Source organism: Ochotona curzoniae, unplaced genomic scaffold (genome assembly GCF_017591425.1).
Source record: "Ochotona curzoniae isolate NIBS_2020 unplaced genomic scaffold, NIBS_Ocur_1.0 contig_1, whole genome shotgun sequence".
Classification (NCBI taxonomy): Eukaryota; Metazoa; Chordata; class Mammalia; order Lagomorpha; family Ochotonidae; genus Ochotona; species Ochotona curzoniae.
The window spans coordinates 18,966,945-18,983,326 of NW_024464918.1; the positions used below are offsets into that span (position 1 = coordinate 18,966,945).

Here is a 16,382-nt window from a genome sequence, read left to right on the forward strand (position 1 = left end):
CCCATTAATACGCTTTGGCATAAAGACAGAAAGAAAGTGGAAAGTAAAACAAACTGAGCTTCTTTCCAGCCAGCAAAAATACTGACGTATCTGTGATTAGACAGACTTGGGATGTACATTAATTTCACCACAGGCACTTACTTAGTGGCTGGAATACATGGATTAGGCGCTGCTGCATCAGGCACTCCCATTCCTGGGTCTTTAGTCAGCCCCAAACCATCACAGTGGGTGAGGAATGCAAGTTCCTCAAGGAAAATCCAGGTGCAAGTCCCAGAAGACTGACAGACACATGCCATGTGGGCAAAAACAAAACTCAATTCTGAAAACTCTTCCGCTAGAAACCCAGAAAGGAACCACAAGAGATTCATACTTTTGTTATCAAGGAAACCATTCCTTGTTGGAAACAAGTTTCTCCTACATCAAATCAAAAGAAAACCAAATTAATTATATTGATTAATCTGAAATATAACATATGGATCATAAATTTTTAAAGATTTATTTTTATTATTTTTTCATTGGAAAGGCGGATATACAGAGAGGAGAGACAGAGAGGAAGATCTTCCGTCCGATGATTCACTCCCCAAGTGAGCACAACGGCCGATACTATGCCGGTCCGAAGCCAGGAGCCTCTTCCGGGTCTCCCACGCGGGTGCAGGGTCCCAAAGCTTTGGGCCGTCCTCGACTGCTTTCCCAGGCCACAGGCAGGGAGCTGGAAGGGAAGCGGGGCTGCCGGGACTAGAACCGACGCCCATATGGGATGCCGGGCGTGCAAGGCGAGGACCTTTAACCACTTGCGCCACCGCGCCGGGCCCGGATCATAAATTTTTAAAAAAATGTCCTTAGGAGTTAAAAGTGTAGGCTTTGGGTTAAATCCCAGTACCACCAGTTTCTTGTTTTAACTGAATAGATGACTTAATCTCTATAAATTGGGGACAATAAGACTCTGCACCACAGTTACTGTTGTTATTTAATGAAAAAAATCTATCAGACAATGTCAGACAGCCCAGCATCCCATTATCTAAACATGTCCAACAGTTTCATTGGGAGTCCATCTTTGATTTGGAAGTAGGGATGCATATTGCAATATATCTTAAAATATGAAATGTTTCACAAATTTACATTGCACAGGGGCCATGTTAATCTTCTCGGTATCATTCCAATTTTAGTATATGTGCTGCTGAAGCAAGCACAGTAACTGTTTTTGAAGAAAATTAAAATGGAATTGCTGACAGTGATGGAAGAAAGGAATCTGGAGAACATGATGAAGAACATCGTCAAGGCGGTAACACCTTGTGAATATCATTTTTGTCCACATTATTTTCACTGGCTCCACTTTTGAAATGACCACAATAGCCAGAGCTGTGCTGGTCTCACACCAGGAGCCTGGAGCTTCCTCCAGGTTCCCCACATGGGTGCAGGGGCCCAAGAACTTAGCCATCTTTTGTTGCTTTCCCAGGCCATAAACAGGGAGATGGATGGGAAGTAGAGCAGCCAAGACTCAAACCAGCACCCATAAGGCATGATGGCACTGCACGCAGAGGCTTAACACACTACTCCATGACCCCATTGGTTGTATTTTTGTTTAAGGATGTAACATTTAACTGTGATCTTAATGACAAAAAGAACCAACCATGTGACTTTCTGGATTCAAAACAAAATTAAACTCTACAGTCGGAAAGACAAATAATGCCATTCATATATGGAAGCTGAAGTTGACCTCAAAGAGGTAGACAGTAGAATAGCAATTACCATGCCTCGGAGGTATTGAGGAGGGAAAAATAAGAGCATGGTTAATGGGCACAGGGTACAGCTGGATAAGCGGAATAACTTCTCATGTTCTATACTCAGTAACAGGTTAGCTATGATTGATAACAACCACTTGAACATTTAAAAATAACTAACAAAAAAGATTTTTAATGCCCCAAGTACAAATATGTCTGAGGTTATATATGCCAGTTACCCTGATCTGAGAATTAACACATTGTATAAATCTATAGAAAGGCCACATGGGGACCAGTGACATACTGGGTAAAACCACCACCTACAGCAATCCCATATGGGTGCTAGTTCGCGTCCCTGCTTTTGACCCAGCAAAAGCAAAGGAGGACGACCGAAGTGCTTGGGTCCCTGCTACCCATGTGAGAGACCTGGAAGAAGCTATTGGTTCCTGGCTTTGGCTTAGCTAAACGCTGACCATCACAGCCATCTAGAAATACACTAGTGGATAGAAGAGCTCTGCCTCTCCCTCCCTTTCTGTAACTCTAGTTTTTTAATAAATAAATAAATCTTTAAAAATACCACACTGCATTCATAAATAACGTGCCCTTATCATGTGCCAATTAAAAATATTTTTTAAGACTGTAGCTTGATGAGAGATTGGGAAAAGGGCAAAGATGTGGCCCAAGAGGGAGATCATGGCTCATCATATATGTCCATGCTAAGTAACAGATGTGTCTTTTTTTAGTAATCTCTTTTTAGACTAAAGGCAAAGGAAATCCAGTAAAAATATTAAAACTCTGTATTTTCTAAAATATTAAATCATCAGCATTATTTATTCTTATTTGAAAGACAGAGAGGGGGCTAAGATAATTCATCCCCTGGTTCACTTCCCAAACATTTTCAAGAACTTGAGCTACACCAGGTCAAAGCCGGGAGCTCAAAACTTAGTCATCATCTTCCAGATGAGTAGCAAGCACTCAAGTCATAAACTGACTCCTCCCAGAGTGCCCTTTAAGAGGAAGCTGGAGTGGGCAGTGAGACTCAACCCACACACTCCTACGTGGGCTCCAAGCTTCACAGGTAACATCACAAGGACTAGACCACACACCCTCCCATCAGACTTCCTATTGTAAAGGTTATTCTGTCTTCTATGTGAACGACTGACTATGAGTTAGACATGTGGAAGTGAGAGCCAGAGAAAGGAGAAAATGCTTGACTACAGAAAAGTAACAGTTGATCACAGAGGAAACTGACATGAACCTTGGCTGAGAGTGTTCCGGCTGCAGGAAGCCAACCCATGCTACAAAGCAGAGTAGCAGTGGGAACCCTACAGAGTCTCTCAATTGCTCTGGCTATGAAGAAGTAGTTAGTATTTGACAAATCCTCTCTCTACTAAGAGCAACTCTAAAATCAGGATCAGATGCAGGATCAGAGAATATATATTTTTGATGCCTCTCAGGATGTCCTCAATCCATATCTGAGTACTTGGGATCATCCCATCTCTATCTCTGCTTCCAATTATTTTTACTGTTAATGCTCCCGGGAGACACCAAGTGATGACTCAAATACTAACTCCCTGTAACTCACGTGGGAAACCCAGAAGGAGTCCTGGCCTCTGTGTCTGAAGGCAACAGGAAACAAAGAAGATACCCAGGAGCCAGAGAATGTAGGAAATACACTGAGGTGACCCCAAAATTAGTGTTTTCTCCAGTCAACATTTTCTGATATCAAGGCAGAATGATAGGACAAAGCAGAAAGATATGACCTGGAGCTTACAGCTGTTGACTTGATGCCAAAGGAATACTTGAAAGCAGACAAAGGCTTGGCAGGGTAGCCTCGTGGCTAAAGTCCTTGCCTTGCATACACGGGGATCCCTTATGGGTACCAGTTCATGTCCCAGCTGCTCTGCTTCCCATCCAGCTCCCTGCTTTGTGGCCTGGAAGAAGCTCCTGGCTACTGGCTTCAGGTCGGCTCATCTCTAGCTGTTGTGGTCACTTGGGGAATGAGCCAACAAGTGAAAGATCTTTTTCTCTGTAATCTGACTTTCCAATTAAAAAAAATTAAACTTTTTAGAAAAATAGCAGACAAATATTAAGAAGCCAAGATTCCAAAGGAAAGGTGCCATCAAGAAGATGGCCCAACATTCTGCATGCTATTTTTCATATGCTCATTTGCTAAATTCCCAGTGCACACATGTGTGGTCAGAGACCAAGAAGCCAAGCAAATGCATCTGCTGACATTCTTTGGAAGGTGGAGCTGATTTCCCTCTCCCTGAGCGTTCTCCGGGCTTCATATCTCACCTCCAGAAAACAGAACGTGAGAATGGAAAAGAGTATCTTTATAGGGAAGAAGTCTCACAGGAACCACCTTTACCAAATGATCAATATTGATATCAGCAGTGATTAATTTATGCTGATATGATGCACAAAAGCTCTTCACCTAAGAACCCATCATTTCAGTCTAATTATGGGAAAATCATCAGACAAATCCAAATGGAGTAGTGTTCTATAACATACCTGACAAGTGCTCTTCAAAACTGTCAAGGTCAATAAAAATCATCAAAAGACTGGAAATGTGCCATAGTTCATAAGAAACTAAAAAGATACGATGACTAAATGTAATGTGGTACCCTAGAGTACGTTCTAGAACTATCAAAACAAAGAGAGAAAAACTAGAGAAACCCAAATTTAATGTACAGTTCCATTAATATTAACGTAATAATATTATTTATTTACTTATGAAAGACAAAGAAAGAGAGAATTAGAGAAATCATCTGCCCACTTATTCCCTCCCCAGATGCCGACAACAGCCAGAAATGAGCCAGGACAAAGCCTGACCTTGAACTCTATTCAGGAACTCAGCAACCTGAACCTTCACTGACTGCCTCCCAGGATCACATTAACAAGAAGCTGCATTGGAAGCAGAGCAGCCAGGACCTGGCTAGGGATGTGGGCATCCCAAGCAGTGGCTTCTCCCAGTGTGCCACAATATCCACCTGGTTTCTTTGTTTTGACAATTGTGCCATGTTACATAAGAGGTAAACATGAGCAGAAACTAGATGGAAGGCATCCAGAAACTTTTCTGTAAACCTAAAAATTAAAAAAAAAAAAGAATGGTCATGATTGTGGGGGTATTTCATGAAAAATACTCAGGAATGACTTCATTACAAAATGAAGATAGATATTATTTTTTTAAGTGGTTAACTGTTTAAAGGCTTAACAATAATTTTGTCAGTATCACAGACTTACAGAAAGAAAAAACTGGGGTTCAGATACTGCCAAATAAAAGGTAGTTGCTTTCAGTTGGACCTTGATGGACCATGCCCAAGGAGTAAGATAAATCAGAAATAGGCAATGGGGTTGGCTCTGTGGCATTGTAACCTAATCCTCTGCTATGGTGCTAGTGTCCCACCTGGGAGCCTTTTCATATCCCAGTGATTCTACTTCCCATCAGCTACCTCCTTATAGTCTGGAAAAAGCAGCAGAGGATGGCTCAAGTTCTTGGACCCCTGTGCCCACATGGGAGATCCAGGAGAAGTTCCTGGCTCTGGCTTCCAACCAGCTCTGACTGTTGTGGCCATTAGGGGAACAAACTAGTGGATGGAGGATCTTTCGCTATCTTTCCTTCTCTCTGTAACTTTTTTCAAATAAAAATGCATGTCTTTTAAAAAATAGACAATGCTCAGAAAGCTTAAAACTGTTCCAAATTATTTAAATCCATCATTGGATCAAGGGATCTGTCTATAATCTATCCATCAACAAAAATGAAATGTATTGCTTTCCAGAAGATAATACGGTCCAGAACCATGATAATTTTTCACATAGGTTTTAAAGTAGCCACTCAAAAAAAAATAACAAAGTTGCCAATAAGCAGATATGAAGAACCAAAACCTAAGGGGGAAAAAGTCAGATAATCATTCTAGCAGATGACCTAGATTTTAGGATTATCAGAGAATAACTACAAAACAATCAGAATAAACGTGTTGCAGAAGGTTGATTAAATGATAAACAATTTTGCCAAAGAACTGGAATCTGAAGTAGAATAAAAGGCGGGTGTCAATATTAGATTTAAAAATTAATTCAATATGCATGTATAAAACCAGATTGAGCATAGCAAAATAGAAGACTAGTGAAAAAAATAAAAAAGATTCTGACTGCTGCCAAGAAAAATTGAGAACAGAATATATAAAAAAGATCGTGTGTAGGGGGGCCTGGCACAATGGTTTAATGGTAAAAATCTCAAATTGCAAACACCAGGATCCCGTATGGGTACCAGTTCATGTCCTGGTTGCTCCACTTCCCATCTACCTCCTTACTTACATCCTGGGAAAGCAGCAAAGGATGACATAAAGCCTTGGATTCCTGCAGCAGCTTGGGAGACCCAGAAGAAACTTCTGGCTCCTGCCTTTGGATCAGCTCAGTGCTGACCATTGCAGCCATTTGGGGAGTGAACCAGCAGGTGGAAGATCTTTCTCTCTGTTTCTCTTTCCCACTATAAAACTGATCTGCATTTCCAATAATAATAATTTTTTTAAATTAAAAAAATCAGTGACATATAAAACATAATGAAAAGGTCTAATATATGTATAAATGAGCCACTACATGGAGAGGCAGAGTGGAGGACAAAGTAATAAGGAATTTTGCCATTGATGAAATACATGATGACACAAATCCAGAAATGCTCAATTAGCCTCAAGCAGGATATTCATCAAAAAATAAATAAATAAAAATAACATCTGGACATCTGGCCCAGCATAGTGGCCTAGCAGCTAAAGACCTCACCCCTTGAATGTGCCAGGATCCCATATGGGCATCAATTCTAATTCCAGCAACCCTGCTTCCCATCCAGCTCCCTGCTTGTGGCCTGGGAAAGCAGTCAAGGGCGGCCAAAAGGCTTGGGACCCTGCACCCGCGTGGGAGACCCAGAAGAGGCTCCTGGCTTCAGATCAGTGCAGTTCCAGCCTTTGAGGTCATGTAGGAAATGAATCATCGGACAGAAGATCTTCCTCTCTGTTTCTCCTTCTCTTTATATATATCTGACTTTGCAATAAAAATGATAAATCCTTTAAAAAAGAACATCATGTAAAACTGATTGTTAAAAATGAAAACCTGAAAAATCTTTTAAGCAACCAAAACATGTAAGATTAATTCCTTTATATTCATATAAACAAATTCATATAAAGGAATGAATATGAACAAAAAGTAAGACTTACTGCTGACTTTCCAAACATATCATGTAAGTTGGAAAATAATGGAATAACATCATTAAACAGAACATTTCTAAACAGGTGTCAGGATCAAAGAATAAAGCAGAGCGAATATTTCAAAATGTTTTGAACTCAATATTAAAATACAAATTATCACAATGCCTTGAATATATTAAAATGAAGCTTGAGGAAAAGAAATCTTAAATATTTGAGACCTAATTAGAAAATAAGAATGGATGAAAATCAATTATCAAACATAAGTTTCTAGAAACCAGAAAAAGAGACAAATCAGAACCTGCAATTATATACAGCAAGGAATGAAAAACAAACAATGGAAACAGATTTGTATTATAGGAGGGAAAGCTCAAGGTTGGTTATTGAAGAGACAAAGAAAAGGGCTTATTCCCTGGAAAAAGCCAAGAAGCAAGTGAGAAAGCATGCATTACCAACATGACAAACAGAAGAGACTGAGATAAGCAAAGCAAAAACCACACACAAATGTGAAAAATTAAAATCAACAAATGTCTTAAAAAATACGATTCACTAAAATCAGCACAAGAAGAAACACAATCCCAATAGTCATATATACATTAGATAAATTCAATGTATAAATTAAAAAGCTTCCTCTAAGATACCTCCCCAAACTTGACTGGATTTACCAATGAACACTTACTTCCAACCATTTATAGAAGAATTCATTCCCATATTGTCTACATGCTTCTAAAGGATAAAAAAGAGAGAACGAGGCCCAGTGCAGTAGCCTAGTAGCTAAAGTTCTCGCTTTGCACACACCAGGATCCCATATAGGCACCAATTCTAATCCCAGCAGCCCCAGTTCCCATCCAGCTCTCTGTCTGTGGCCTGGGAGGGCAGCCAAGAACAGGACCCTGGTTGGCCCAAAGCCTTGGGACCCCTGCACCCACGTAGGAGACCCGGAGGTTCCCAGGAACCAACTTTGGTTCAGCTCAGCTCTCATCATTGTGGCCACCTGGGGAATGAATCAACAAATGGAAGATCTTCCTCTCTGTCTCTGCTTCTCTCTGTATATCTGACTTTCCAAGAAAAATACGCTCGTGTGACTGTCAGAATCCAAGTGCAGCCCCGGCTACAGAAAGGAAAGTGAGAGTCTGGTGAGCAAGTCAGGGTTGATGAGCGCTGATAGGAAGCGTTGCTTCCTCCATGGTCCTACCTGCTTCCGAGGAAGAAGCTGGAACCTGAAAGAGCCCCCCCACCCCAAGGATCTAAATTCAGTCTGCTCGCGCGATGCTTTCAGCCCCTCACTCAAAATGAATTAACCTGGAGTAAGGTAGAAAGGTCCCCATAGTTTCTGCATGTATTTCTTAGCACTAGAAGTTTTCCTGGGGACACTGAAGTCTCCCTAGTTCATAGGTCCTTGGATTAAAACCGGAAGAACACTTTGCAACGTGAAAGGTTATGAGTGTGAATCAGGAGAGGCCAACCGGAAGCTACCAGCTGCTGGAGGAGAGGCTCTTCCTCCATCCCATTTTGAGACTCAAATTCATGATAATACTTCAGCACAATTAGAGAAACTGCTCCACTGCTCCAAATACCCATCTCCCTTCACACAAGCTCACCGGAGCCTGTCAAAGCCATGTTGAAATCTCCAGCCTCCCCCCCTGTGAATGTCATTGTGGACAGAGGCGGCGTTATGTTAATTATGTCAGCTGGCACGGGACAACGTAGTCTCACCGAACGAACGCCCTTCCTCTCCTTTTCTTCTCCTAAGGCCCTCTGCCTCCATCTGCCTGCTCTTCCAGCTTCCCTCATTCATCCTTGCCACACACACTGACGGCGCATGTCTCCGGTGCCAGGACGCTGTGTGTGCACACAGACGCTCCCTCACTCACCGCGGATCCGTTTCAGACTTTTCCACTTTCTAATGGTGTAAAAGCCTTCGCTAGAAATTATAATTCGAATGTTAGATTTTGATCTTTTCCCAGGCTGGCAATATGCGGTGTGATATTCCCTCATCATGCTGGGTCACGATAGGAAGTCACAATCCCCAGCCGGCTGCACAACCACTAAGGTCAACAACCAGCCTCCTGCAGTGGCCCGTATTCAGTTATGTGACGCAGTCAACATGTTATTAAAACATAGAGTTTTTAAGACAATTTTGATGAAATGCGAATGTCAGTGTTCTGAGCGCATTCATGTAGGCGAGGCCAGGCTGTAGTATTCAGCAGTATTGAATGTATTTTCAACTTAAAATATTTCCAATTTGCTATGGGTTTATGAGAATACAGCTACTCCATTACAAGTGAAGAAGTGTAGATCCATACATGAATACATATACTTGAGGACACTTCAAAAAGTTAACTGAATCATAATTTTTTATAATTTGAAATCCATGCAGAAGAATTCTCAGAAAGTTTTCTTTTAAAAAAAATCATGAAAAAACTATGTATAGACTTCAAAATCTTATGCACTAAAATGAACTTGCCTTCTAATTCCACATACACACATCAGTAGTAAACCAGACACAGTTTCCCTTGCAAATTTCCTTGGCTTTATTTCTGTATGCCCTTTGCTTTAAATGAAGCACAAAATAATGGGGAAATCCTTTAGCTTTAATTAAGGTACTTAAGGCCCAGTGCGATAGCCTAGCAGCTAAAGTCCTTGCCTTGCACATGCTGGGATCCCATATGGGCACCGGTTCTAATGCCAGCAGCCCCACTTCCCATCCAGCTGCCTGCTTGAGGCCTGGGAAGGCAGTAGAGGACGGCCCAAAGCTCGGGACCTTGCATGCATGTGGGAGACCGGGAAGAGGCTCCTGGCTTTGGATTGGCGCAGCTCCGGCCTTTGTGGCTGCTTGGGGAGTGAATCATTGGACGGAAGATCTTCCTCTCTGTCTCTTCTCCTCTGTATATCTGACTTTCCAACCAAAAAGATGTATTTATAACTAAGGTACCTATGTTCTTGTCCCAGCTTTACTAGCCCAAAGGATAAGCCAATTACCCTCTCTAGATATAATTTTTCTGTTCTTTACATGAACGTTCTAAACCCAGACTACAGACTTTTTAGCATGGACTTTACCAGGAAATGCTACCTGATCTCACTGCTTTCATTTTATCTCTTTTTTAGCCCCTCTCTCTTCCTCTCTCTCGCTCTCTCTCTATCTCTCTGTCTCTGTCTCTCTCTCTCACACACACACAACTTCATTATGGAGATAGTAGCCAGGTTAACCATATTAAAATGTTAAATCCTATTTCACTATTTATTACTACTCTTTTCTTTAGTGACTCTCAACAGTTAGAAATGGTCTAGCCTCGAAAATCTCAATCCTCTTCTCTTCTCCCTTAACTCAGGGCAGGAACCCTAACCGCCACGCTGGTTCTTAAATACGCCAAGCGATATTTCCCTCTCAGAGCTTTTTTTCTCTCTCTCTGTTAAAAAAAGACTCATTAACAATAATTGTACACATTTATAAGCTATGTTTTGACATTTCAGTACTTTGTATACCAATGAGTAATACCCAAGATAAAGTATTTCCTTTGTTTTGAACTTTTTAATGAAGGAAGTTTTTTAAAGTTTTTTGGTATCTTTTTAACTTTCAACTTCTCAGAGCCTTAGTATTTGCTTTCCCTACTTCCTGGAAAGCTTCCCTCCCCTCCCCAAGTTTCACAGGACTGAATCCCTCCTTGCTTCATCTTTTCAGAGGCATTTCCTGGTCTAATCAGCCAACTTAAACCAGCGCCTCCATGTCATCTCTGCTCCTTACCCTGCCTTCTTTGTTCTTTTATTTTAACCTTCACGTTTGCTTAACACATCATACATTTCCTTGTTTCCTATCTCGGCAACACTCCATCAGAACAGAGATTTTGGCCTGCTTTATTTTCCTTTGGGTCCCCAGACTCCTGAGTCCAGAGCAGTACTTGGCAAATGGTAAAAGCGTCTGTTGAATAAGAATAAATCTTCTCTAGCAATCAAATAACTCTGTGTGGCAAAATTTACTCATATTTGACTAAGGTGTTGTAGTCTTGGGCAGTTAGTTCAGGGTCACAAGCTTGAAAGCCACACTTTCCCCACCTACGTGGTCCTTTCTGCCAACCTGTGACACTCAGCTATCATCACCTGGAACCCAGGAGGGGCCCGAGTGCCTGTTGTACAGCCACTCCCCTCCCCTTGCAAGCCCCCATAGAGGACCATGGCAGGGAGGGGCACTCTATCTTGGTCGTGTGCTTTCATCGCTCCTGCACTCTTGGTCTCCCCAGTACCCGCTTGATCTCTGGCTTCCCGCAGACAGACTCTGAGGACAGGTAGCCCCTGAGCATGGCCCTGTCAAGTCTGTATTCCTCACCTTCGCTTCACTACTTGGGCAGGTCAGCTATGCACCTTCGAGAGTTCCAGGAGAGGGGAGGCCTAGAGTAATGAAACATGGACACGAATGTAAGTGTGTCCAGGTTGTTTGCTGCTCGTTTCTTAGGATAACCCACATTGCTGGGGAAGCTGGACCATGGATGTTCAGTTTAATGGATGGGTTTCACAGTTATAATTATTTGCTCCTCTCAGGATTTTGACTCAGACTGCATTGCCACATGTCATTTGTTCACTTCTAGTAGGCCTTGCCGTCACCAAACTTGGTTACTAAAGACTCTTTAATATATCTTAGACTTGTCTGGCGTGCCCTCTCTTGCACCTCACAGCAAAGGTTCAAATCTGGGACCTACAGGGGGAAAGTACTGAGATGAAGTTGGAATTGGATTGTATGCTCTAGTTACCAATGGAAACGGGCCTTCAGCTGAAGCCATGAGAATTCTTGCTCATACCATATTGAAGTACAATGAAGTTAGATCTAAATGCCATTTCCACTACTCAGTTTATTATGGTGAGAAAAGTGAGTCTTAACGTCCTTAATATCCTCATTTGACTTTGGCCCAGAAAGGTTTAGTCATTTACCTAACAGATTCAGCCTTCTGAGGCAGTTAAAATAAGGACATAAATCCTTGACCAGGTCCACATTTCTTTATTTTAATTCTCAGTAGTGATTTACGTAAGAAGAGAAAGGCCTCGGCACACTCTACAGTTAACTGGTAAAGGTGATAGATTAGCAATCTGAGGGATATTTCCCTCTTAAATAATCACGTTTCAGGAGTTCAAGTTAACTGTTTAGCTTACACCACAATGTCCCCATTGCTTGGCACAAGCTGTATTCATGTGTGCTAATTAAATCAGAGAATCAGTTTCACAATGAACAGGAAGCAATTAGAAATATAAGTGCAAAAGAAAGAAGGAAAGGGAAGGGAAGGGAAGGGAAGGAAAGGGAAGGGAAGGGAAGGGAAGGGAAGGGAAGGGAAGGGAAGGGAAGGGAAGGGAAGGGAAGGGAAGGGAAGGGAAGGGAAGGGAAGGGAAGGGAAGGGAAGGGAAGGGAAGGAAAAAGAAATACAAGTGCCTGGCCCAGCTAGGTAGCCTGGCGGCTAAAGTCCTTGCCTTGCACACACTGAGATTCCAGGTGAGCACCAGTTCTAATCCCAGCAGCCCCACTTGCCATCCAGCTCCCTGCTTGAGGCCTGGGAAAGCAGTCGAGAACAGCCCCAAGTCTTGGGACCCTGCATCCATGTGGGAGACCTGGAAGACGCTCTGGGCTCCTGGCTTTGGATCCAGCACAGCTCTGGCCATTGCAGCAGCTTGGGGAGTGAGTCAATGGATGGAAGATCTTCTTCTTGTCTCTCCTCCTCTCTGTACATCTGACTTTCCAATAAAAATAAAATAAATCTTAGGAAAAAAAAAAGAAATATAACTGCCCTCCTCCCCCTGCCCAGTAGCAATTGTACTCATTTATGGCAAGAGCCATGGCCTTGAAGTCATTTATTTCCACATACAGCAACACAGACACACACACCTCACACTCCTTGAAGGAGAGGCAACCACAGCCAACTAGGCAGGTGTGACTAGGCTGCTTTCCAGTCAGTGAAGAGCGAGGGGAAAGCTGCCAGCTCACAGTTTGGTACTGCTAGAGACATCATGATGTCTCTCACCACACACACACACCTGTGTGCATACAGACCCACTTACAGAAGCAAGGAAACAAACACACACATGCACTTCACATTGACTTCAGAATTAGGAAACAGATCACAAGTAAATGCTCACACTTGAAAAATATTCACATAGCTTTTACTCAAGCCTACTCTCCGAAAGACACGTATGTTGTATACACATAGACACACGTGAAATGACAATATTTGCTTCCGTATGTGAATATGATACATAAATTCAGTAAGTATACAATAGTTACTGGCACATGAAAGGCATGCCAATAAAGCTCAGCTCTTGATTACACATACAGCATAAATGTATGTGTGCAGATGTATGTATACATATGAATAAACTTGTACGTGTGTGTGTGTGTTTGTATTAGACTCACAGATATACCCATTATCAAAGCAAAATTTATTTTCAGTCACTATTTGGAATGTCATGGAAGCTCTAGTGGAGCCAATGAAGGAAGCAGTATGAGGGTGTGCTGCCACAGTGTAGCGGCTTGGGAGGGGAAACCCTGCCAGGAGAATGACTCCAACCAACCATTTCCAGACTTCTTTACTGGGGAGAAGACCTGGGGAGAGCTGCATGTTGTAAACCATCCTAGGAAAGACTCACCTCCTAGGATTCCAAAGGAGAAATGTATGAAATTACAAGTTAAGGGGGAAGGACTGTCCTCTCCCAGTAGCCTTGGAAAGGAGAGTCCCTGGAGGTCCTGAGAGTTCAAATCAGCCAGAAAATCCTGCAGAGGCCATTAATCCACTAAAGTCCCTTAGCCCGTAGCAAATCTGATTAACTCCACCTCCCCAGATGGGCTCCAAAGTGAAATGTATAGCTGGTTTCTGAGATTCAAATAAGGTGGAGGGAAAACAGGGAGACAGGATGGAGGGAAAGCAGGGGATGGGGGGTTGAGGGGTTAGTGCACCAAAACACCTATGTGTACAACTGGACTCTGTGATTAATTTAGAGCCATCCACCAGCTCTGTGAGGCTGTTTCACCAGCTTCTCAAGGTGAATAAAACTGTCTCCCGCTCATTTGGAAGAGGATTCACCTTCCTTCTTTTCCAAAAGCTTGCCAGCCAGGACAGCTGCTTCCGAGCCTAGAAACTGGCCAAGAAACCTCCACCTGTTTTGTTTTGGTTTTTTCTTTTTTCTTTTTCCCCTGCAGCAGCCACCGTGAAGAGAGATGGCCTCTTTCCGCAAGACTTCCTCTGTCCTTCCAAGGAGAACTACAACTTCAGAGCTCTCAAGAAATTCAAAGACCCAGTTGGACTCTACGCTTTTTGAAAGACAGACTGAGCTCCAAAGCAGGTCTGCATCAGGCACCAGGGAGTATTTTCCGGACTTGCAACTACACTTTTTAGAAACACTTGTGATACTTTCCAAGCCCCCACCCCCCGGGGTTATCCTTCATAGCTTCGTCCCGCCTCACAGCCCTCAAACCAAAAAAGCTGGGAGGAAAGGGGAGGAAAGCAGGTGACGCCCAGCGCTTTAAGCGTTAAAATCAACCCACAGCCTAGCACGCCATTGGCCCAAAATGGGGAGAAGATCTGGTTTTCGCAGCCTCGGGCCAATGAACACCTCGAGTGGGAGGGTTTGAAGATACTAAGGAGTTTTTCCCCCTTTTTTTCTTCCCCTCTCCACCCCTCCCATCGCCATCGCCGCTCCCCCCACCCCTCACCCACCCAATCCCCTACGCCACCAGTTTGGCAAATTAATGCAGTGAGAAAGTCTCAAGATCCGGAGGACTCCCGGCCAAAGGAAGATGGGCACGCTCAGAAAACCGAGATGCGTCTGACACCTGGGGGAGACTCCGGATTCCCGCGGGGTAGCCATGGAACCAGCAGCCCCTGAAACTTGCCCTGGGCTCTAGTCCGCCTTGCAGCCCCAAGCAATGGGACACCTTTTCCGCATGGACCATAACTTATTCCGTGGGGACCAGAGAACAGGGAACCGCGCAAGGCAACAGCAGACCGGAACAGAGACAGGGGCACGAGCTTCTGGGACTCGGTGGCGATGCGACAGCCTAGCACCCTCTGCGAGGTTTAACTGAAGGCAGCAGCCGTCCACCGCGCAGCGCTCACCCTGAAGCCCCCACAGGCCAGCCTGAGAGCTATCTTTCCATCCAAGATTCTCGCCCACTCCAACGGTCCGAGGCCAGCGCTCTGATCGCCACCAAAGATTTTGTTTATCCCCTTGCTTGGAGCTGGCCGTTTAAACAGAAAAGGCAGGGGTAGGGAGAAAAAAAAAAAAGAAGAAAAGAAAATATACCCACCCCCAAACGTGCCTCCCGAGCGCCGCAGGGAGCCGACAGACACGCTGGAGTTTAGCAAACAGCTACACTCTTCGCGCTCCTGAAAAGCAGGGCTGGACGCTCTCCGTGGTGCTGAATCGCGCCGTGGCCGCTGCGTTCCCCAGGGCCGCCTGGAGCCAGTGGCCCCTGGGGCTCCCCCTCCACACCCCCGTCTTCCACCTCCCCCCGAACATCTGGATTATTTTTTTTCAATGGCGCTGGTTTTGTAAGTGCCAACTTGGAACATTTTTGCCCCCTCCCCGTAAGTCGTGGACTACAAAGCACAAAGACCTGAAAAATGTATAGCTTCAATACTCTTCGACTCTACCTTTGGGAGACCATTGTATTCTTCAGGTATGCAATTTTCTACTGAACACATCGCTCTCATAGAAATGGAGGGGAGCGGGGTCGGGGGGAGCGCAGATGCTGAGCGGGTCCATGGTCCCATCACTGGGGGCGAAGGGGTGTTGTGTATTGCTGCAATCGGGTCTTTCCTTCCCCGCCCCCTCTCCCCCTAGCCGGGCCCCCCACCCCCGCCCGCAGGGTGTCTGGCTTGTGCGTGGTCTGAGACAGGCTCTGCTCCAGCAGCTGTTCGCCTATTCCTTGCGGTTTGTCTGTCCTTCGGTCTGCTACACCCCCCAAATACTAGCCCCCCCGAACCCCTACCCCTCTGCATATCGTTTTGCTGAGGACTTTCAGGGGAAGCTTTAGGAGTTACTCAGTTTAATTAGCACTGCATTCTCTCTAAACCGCAGTGCCGAAAAACCTCCGCTCTTTGGGTCTGAGAGCCAAGTGACAACTAGCGGTGACGGCGAAGGTTGCACTCGAACTTGCTGGACACAGAACATTTCTTTTTCTCTTGCTTTTTTTTGTTGTTTTCTTTCTTTTTCTCTGTGTGGTGGTGAGAGCGGTTTCTGAGGCCGGGTGCTTGGAGACAAAGGTGTTATGATCTCAGTTTGCAAAGGCCTGAACTTGGGTGAAGGGGGCAAGGGTCAATTTAAGAACAGACACTAGGACAGGATTTGCCTTCTGAAACTTTGGCTCTTTTCCTCCACCCACCTTTCAAAACTCGACTTCATGTGCTGTAGACATTGAACCAATGCACAATTCTTTTATGTCTCTTGTCTTAATTTATGTCTATGCCAGATTCAATAGCTGAGGTCC

The 16,382-nt window shown here is 44.0% G+C and overlaps 1 protein-coding gene and 1 pseudogene across 2 annotated transcripts in view; one reads left to right on the forward strand and one right to left on the reverse strand.

Moving 5' to 3' along the window:
• Positions 1 to 1,091: 1,091 nt before the first annotated feature.
• On the reverse strand, positions 1,092 to 1,190 carry LOC121154543 (annotated as a pseudogene).
• Positions 1,191 to 15,218: 14,028 nt separating this feature from the next.
• The window catches only part of GLRA1 (glycine receptor alpha 1), a 79,896-nt gene continuing 78,732 nt past the window's right edge, over positions 15,219 to 16,382 (forward strand). For both annotated transcript variants that reach the window (XM_040975836.1, XM_040975846.1), the window contains exon 1: positions 15,219 to 15,572. In XM_040975836.1, the coding sequence (XP_040831770.1) occupies positions 15,517 to 15,572 (56 nt within the window). In that variant the 5' untranslated portion in view covers positions 15,219 to 15,516. The remainder of the gene's footprint in view (positions 15,573 to 16,382) is intronic.